Below are 7,438 nucleotides of genomic sequence, written 5' to 3' on the forward strand. Positions count from 1 at the left end.
TTTGTCTCACAGGTGCTCTTTGACATGTTCTAGTATTATGGCCAAAAACTTTACAGTTTCCACATCTCATAGTGGTTGACCTTTTTACTTGAGATTGGCCTGGCTCATCAGGCCCTCTTCTTCTATTAACTCTTGGACGACCTGGAGCTCTTCTCAATGGTGGTGGAAGGACAGTTTTTGGTGTGACATCAAGTAATGGAGGCCATCTCTTCTCGTGAGGAATTGGATGGATCATTCCACTGTATGTCTTGAGATACATTTCTGTTGAGAAGCAAGGATCACAATATGTCTCCAATTTCTGTCCTCTGTATATAATTCCAAGTGCAGCATGCTTGCATGGGAGTCCTGACAATTGGACAGCTCCACAATCACATGTCTTCTAGTTCAAATTCGCTATAAATGCTCTGTCACCATCACTAACTTCAAACAAATCGTCACTTGCCATCTGCAATGAACATCTCCTAGAATGTATTGCAATTTCCTTTAGCTTTTCTGTAATGTTTTTTAGGATAGCAGACGTCCATGTGCAAGCCTTTTGGTACCTTTTGTGCAATTTTTTCATAAATTTTTTTCTCAAACCTTCAACAAGTGTCAGTATTGGTTGGCCCCTTAAGTATCCAATGCATGCCTTAAAGGATCCGTGAAGTTGTTTGTGACATGGTCATATTTCATCTCTGTTGAGAATGCATGCCTAGCCCAAGCAGAAATTGGAATCTTGGATAAGTACCTCCATGCTTCTATATCCATGTCCTTGATACTCTGCATTGCTTCATTAAATCCAATTGCATCATAACTCTTAGCAGCTTGCCAAAAGAAGCTGGTCAGTAACATTCCAGGAAACTGAGATTTGAAGTTACTGCAAATATGTCTGCAACAGTATCTTCCAATCACAGATGGCAGTAGCTGTTCATATGCAAGGTTCAGCCCCTACATGAAAAGCAAAACCAGTCAGCAGAGGATACCATTTCTACACAGCAGGTTGTCCAAATTTTAACAAGTTCAGTGTTTAATAATACCTTTTGTCTATCACTCATGCAAGTTAAGGGAATATTGTTATGGAGTGGTCGAAAGAATTCTTCAAAGAAATGAAAGAACCAACTCCAAGTCTCTTAGTTTTTGACTTCAGCAATAGCAAATGCAATTGGAAATATGCTGTTATTAGCATCCAATGCTACAACAATCAGCAATACTCCATCAAAACTACCTTTCAAATGACATCCATCAAATCTAATAAAGGATCTACAACCAGCTAAAAATCCATCTTTCTGTCCTTTAAAGCTAATAAAAGTCTCAGGAATCTTGGTTCAACTAGTAGATTTGGTCTATCATAATGAATCTTACATACACTACCATGATTATGTTGCCGTAGAAGCATAACATACTTTGGCAGTTTACTATATAATTCAGAATGTGTGCCTTCAATCTCTTCTCTTGCCTTTTGTTTGACTTTATACACTTGTTGTTTGCTAGAATGCACATCATATTTTAGCATCTCAGCTTCAATGCCCTTTCTTGACAGGTGAGGATAGGTTCTCATCACAGCAACAAGTTTCTTGGCCATCCAATCAGAGGTGGCCTCACGATTTTTGTTATCCATCACACATGTGTCTTCAAGTGTGTATGATTTAATCATAAATGTTATTGAATCAGCTACAGGGGACGCATGAATCCTCCAACTACATCCATCAACATCACAGATTGCAGTACACCTGGTTTTCTCATTCTTCAGCCTTTTGATAGGAAATCCTTTTTGGATAACATAATCCTTCAGTGCTGCTCTAAAGGCATCAACATTAGTGAATAGTTGTCCCTTCTTGAAATCTATGTCCTCGCTTGGATTGTAAGTCCATATCTTTGATCTTAACACTTCTCTTAAAGAGTCAATTTCTGGCTCAAATTCAGAATCAGGTACAATTTCAGCTGCATCATTATCATCAAACTCTGGAAAATCTTCATCACTGCTATCACTATCGGACGGTGCCATAAGCTCATCACCTATATCATCTTCATTGTCATCATCAAATCCTTGCTTCCATGATTCATCAGAGCTAGATTCACAACCATACCTCTCATCCTCACTATCAATAACATGAACATTCTGCTCATCTGAGCATGCAAAATGTTTGTTTTGAATTTCTATGTGCTCATGGTCACCATCAATCTTTCTGTTCAACAACATGGCAGGTTGTTCAACAGGGATAATGTCCATGTTGAACACCTCTATGTTTATGACTAGTTGACCTTCATACATGCAGAACATATCATGGACAGCTTCATCATCATTCATATCAATGTAACTTTCTGTTCCAGGTATTGCAAATCTCATATGTATAAGAAGATTAACATTTCCAGACATTTCATGTAATGCCTTCTAGGCAACATCATTCAGCAGCTTAATGAAGGAGTAATTTTGAGGATCTATATTAGGAATTCGTACTTTTGCCCCACCACAATGGAGTACAATGCCATGAACATTGCCAGTCACCATCCTACAATGTCAGATCACCATTTGTGAACTTCAATGAATACAAACATATAATACTAGCTCAGACTAACTCTTCCGACCTCATGCAAACCACTTTGTATGATTCATATAAACAGCACCATCAAATATGCATGAATACACATTCTAGTTTATAACTATTATAACCAGAAATAATGAAAACATTGTCATAAAATCAACTTTAACACAAGCAGACACGCAGAGCAAATGCCCAAAAATAAGAAGACATGCTCAATGACACACGGCCAGTAACATCTTCAGCCATATGCTACGTAGTATCTAACCTTGCTTTGCTTCAGATGCTCTCAGAACAGCAATACTTCACCTTTTCCAGCAATACTTCACCTCAATTCCTTGAACTCAGTTTCTTCAACTCTCCCGCTTCTCCTGGAGCTCTCAAATGCTCTTCTCATTCTTAGTATCGCTGATGAAGGTCTATTCCTCACCAAAACAAACGATCAGTCAGCTCTCATTGTCACATCAACAACCAAATGAGTGCCCCTTTTTGGCGCCTTTTCTCTTAACCGAAATTAGGAATTCATTTTGCATCCAAATTCTAGTTAAGTTAGTTAATCCTATGTATTACTCATTTCACTAATTAAGCCATCCCATTATCAGAATATATTACTTCAACAGCAGGGATATTTTTGTCAATTCATCATCCATGATGTCATATTTGAGGCCCAATAATCTGACAAGAGAGGTAGATGAGAATTTCGAAACTTCAGGGGAGGTGAATTTCGAAACTTCAGGGGAGGTGATTGAGTCTGTCAGAAACCTCAAAGGTCTTTGAGGTTTTCTGAAATTATCCCTTGAATAAATCCTTGATATTTCCATGAGTTCATCATAATTTCTGATCTATATCGATGGTACCAGAATGGAGTGCATCACCAGTGTGTACCTATGACTGCAATACCCGAAATCCATGACCAATAACTAGTGATCTTGTCATGGAAAGGCAAGAAAAACAATTAAAACAAGTGAGAGGGGAAAAGATAAATAAAATTTGCTTGCTTGGAATTTATGAACTGAAGTTTGAGTTCCTTACTTCAAAAGAAGAAACGGAATAACAGTAATTTCCATAAACCAGTCCTGATACTACATGTGTCCTTTTCCTGTTCTTTTTTGTTCTTTATAGTTTTGCTTTAGCAGACTACGTAATTGATTCATTTGTCTAGCATCATCGTCGAGTTCAATTGTTACTGAACCCTTCTTTTGCCTTTTGGAAAGTTTCATTTGATGACGTTTTTTCCTTTCATTTACGGGTGGGAATCAGGGGTACGGATGGTGCATGCAGGAGTTGATTGGAGAAGGTGAGGCTAGTTTATTCTTTCCGCATGACTGGTATTCGCAGTTTGAAATTCTGTAAAGCGTAGATGGAATAAGACGTGATGCCATTTAGAATCTGCACTTAATACATTTTAAGCACAAATTTTCGAGGTAGATACCCAATTTTTACCTAATAACAAGATCAGGGGCAATTAAACACTCGTTGAGCAGGACCTTCATAAATACAGACTTCAAGAAAACGAAGCAAGAAGAGAAAGAAACAAAGAACCCTCTAAACTAATTCTAGAAAAAACAGATATTTGTGGAAAATTTACCAAATTGCTTTTCAGTCTATAGATGAGGCAAATTGTAAAGTCACTTAAACGATGAAATCAAATCAGTGAGCAAATTAGTTCTAATGCTTCTTAGAACCTTTAGCAGGATCACTTTTCACTACAAGTAACTGAGATTAAAAAGCAAAATGTAAACTCTTGCATAGAATGTAGTGCTTGCTATGAATGCTTCAGACTGTAACTTATCCACCAAATGTACGAACTTTCAATTACTAAACTGAGACCACGGGTCCGAACCAATTAGACCCTAGCGTATCAATTTTAACGAAACATGACAAATCAATAGATGAGACAAAGCAGGAAGCAAGTCATCCAGGTCAATTATGTCAGTTGAGTTGATCTAATCTTCATTTTTAAGCACAATAGGATGGACAGCAAATCAAAGTAAAGCACTGAGTCTTATGTTGCTAACTTCATTTAAACTACAAAGAATGTATCCATTATTCATCTCATCAAAAGCATCCCTAGCTTGCGGTAAAGCAGCCAAATTTGCTGCATTTCACCGTCATCTTCAAATAAACAAAAAACCTCCGGCATACCCTACTGATCACTTTCTGGCCTCCAAGTTGGCAGAGAACAGAAAATGCAACCAAATTATAAAAACTCTGAATCAGAAACCAAAAACTCAATTCTCGTCCTTATCTGTTCCAAAAAGCTTCATCCTTCAATATGGAGACCCCAAGTAGCCTTCAATCTCGAATTTCTTAGGTGAAAGCTTGCAATACTTGGCAAATTGTTCACTAGCTTCTTTGTTTTTATGCAGAAAAAACCTATAAATCATCCCTCTACAAAAATAAGGCCTAAAATCTTTAGGGTCCTCCTTCTCAAGTTCCTCGCAGCTCTTTAATGCTTCCTCCACATTCTTCCGCAAGAACTGTACTTGTGCCATTATAAACCTCACGTCTCTAGCCTCATTCACCTTCTTCTTCTCCTCAGCTATCTTCAATGCCTTTTCTAATCTCCTCAAAACCGCGGCCCCTTCTCCACACCTGTCCATCAACAACGCATTTTCAAACAATGCCTCAAACGACAATGGGTTTCTCGCTAAAATCTCTTCAAAAACACCTCTTGATTCTTGAGGTTTCCCCATTTTTTTCAACAGCCTAGCCATCAAAAACTTCCACTCTGTATTCTCCGGCTGTGCTGAGCTTAACTTCCTCAACGTCTTCAACACCTCCTCATACTCACCGTTCTTGAGCATCAGCATGAGAGAGCTTCGGAAGACCTCAACAATGTGAGGATCGGATTCCAAAATAGGGGTCAATGGTGAATTTGCTTGAGTTGGTGGTGGTGCTGGAGGGCTGGCCCCGGCCGGCAACTGGTGGAACTTTCCAAAAACTGCGGCGGCAAAAACTATGGCTGCAGTGGTCGTTTTCAGACTGGAAATTAAAGGATTTGGATTGGAGGAATTAGAACTAGAATTTGAACTCGAATTACAATCTGAAGAAGCTTTGATAATGGTGAAGTTTCTACTGTTCAGAGGTCTAAAAGAAGGATGTTTGAAATTGAAAATGGGGCGACACAACTTTGAGGTTGGATTACTGTGGAGGAGGGAAGATGGTGATGGTGATGATGCCATGGCCAAAGTTGAGTCCATTGATGAAAAATTTTGTTGTTTTTTTCTCTCTGTTTTTGGGGGAAAGATTTTAGAGGTTTTGCAGAGTGAAATTGGAAAGGAGTGGGGAATGGGTTTGGATGAGAAGCTGGAGTTTATGAAAGAGGAGCGAGGAATGAAGGACCGGTTTTTTGGACTGATGGTCTGACCGGATTTCAGCTTTGCTGGTCTGACCGGACCTTGAATGATTTGCTCAAATGTAAGAATTTTTTTTTTATTTGGTGAAAGCATGAAATCTATTAACTAATTGTAAAAGGCCGAATTTTCTGCCTCTCTTACTTAAAGCCATTTAATTAACTAATATTATTAAAGTGTTGTCCAATCTGCCTTACTTTTAAAGAGAATTACATTATTTTGATTACTCACATCCTTACAACCATTCCATATCTGTTGAATTAATTACCACTCTTCTAACAAAAAAAGAACTAACACTATTTAAAACTATCACAACAGTTTAATTATTTTAAATTACTATTTTCCAACCAAAAATTGTACTAATTATTTTTAATATCTTTTCATTAGTAGTACACACATTGGATGTAACTTAACCACTAGCTATTAATTATTTTACTTGTAGTTTACTTACTTAATTTATTTTTTTAATGGTTGATGTTAAGGTCCTATCCTATGTCAATCACTAAGGGATAGTGGAAGTTGAAAACTAACTAAATGAGTGACTTAACGTGCAAATTTAATAGATATCATGGGAAAGAAAGTGAGGATGGACGTGGACTAGTGGATATTATAGGAGATAAAGTAAAAGATGGAAGTTAATTTGAGTGGTAGAGTTATTTTAGGAAGAAGCGGCTTCATGTGAACTAACTCCAACTATCAGGAGCTGAATTTCTACGTTTCAAGAAGAAAGCCATAAAAACAGAGAATAAGAGTTTCAATTGAATAAAGGTTGACATCAAAAGATTGAGCAAAGGGAGAGAATACAAGAATTCGACTCTTCCATAAGGCTGTGAACTCTTCTTCAAATATTCCTTAGTTTCCTCTTTCACTAATCAAAGATTTTCATTCTTAGGAGCCCTAAAAGATGTCTGAAATATGAGGTACAAGTTTTGTCAGTTTTGATAACTTGGGATTTGGTAAGAGAATAAAGGGAAACAGAGGCTTTAGAAACCTCATATTTGGTTTTAGAAACTTGGGATTGGGTTAGAGAATAAAGGGAAACAGAGGCTTTAGAAACCTCAGATTTGGTTAGAGAATAAAGGTTAGAGAATAAAGGGAAATAGAGGCTTTAAAATCTAATAGGAAACAGAGGGAAGGAAAGCTAAAAGATAAAAGGGGAAAATATCTCCAATAAGCTTCTCTAAATAACAACAGGAAATTATGTTTAATTTGCAGATCTTTGTGGCTATATTTCGGTAAAAGACGTTAACTTGGCAATAGAATATTTTGGTAATTTTAATGGCTTTCAGTGGTGGATTTTATTATGTACTCTTGGCCAGAAACGGTATAACATTGCGCAATAAATGGTTCAAATCTAAGTTACAACCCAAAAGGTTTGATATTGGACTAGTTTTGAATTAACTAATCCTATTGGTTACATTGAGTTCAAAGTGTTTTGAAATTAAACCCGTGAAATATAATAATATAGTGAAAAGCCCAAATTAATTAGACCAATTCATTTTCATAAATTGGATTATTTTAAGAGCCCAAATATGTAGCAATGACCCAATATTAATTAGACAC

General features: G+C 37.1%; 1 protein-coding gene across 1 annotated transcript; it reads right to left on the bottom strand.

Moving 5' to 3' along the window:
- Nucleotides 1-4,424: 4,424 nt before the first annotated feature.
- LOC113716638 (protein SLOW GREEN 1, chloroplastic-like) lies at nucleotides 4,425-5,791 on the bottom strand. Its single transcript, XM_027241032.2, has one exon. The coding sequence runs from the start codon at nucleotides 5,720-5,722 to the stop codon at nucleotides 4,790-4,792; it is 933 nt and encodes a 310-aa protein (XP_027096833.1). The 5' UTR covers nucleotides 5,723-5,791; the 3' UTR covers nucleotides 4,425-4,789.
- Nucleotides 5,792-7,438: the final 1,647 nt, after the last annotated feature.

This window comes from Coffea arabica, chromosome 11c (genome assembly GCF_036785885.1).
Source record: "Coffea arabica cultivar ET-39 chromosome 11c, Coffea Arabica ET-39 HiFi, whole genome shotgun sequence".
Lineage (NCBI taxonomy): Eukaryota > Viridiplantae > Streptophyta > Magnoliopsida > Gentianales > Rubiaceae > Coffea > Coffea arabica.

Excerpts from the sequence above, each read along its gene's own strand:
- LOC113716638 (XM_027241032.2), bottom strand. The coding sequence starts at position 5,722 with ATGGACTCAACTTTGGCCATGGCATCATCACCATCACCATCTTCCCTC.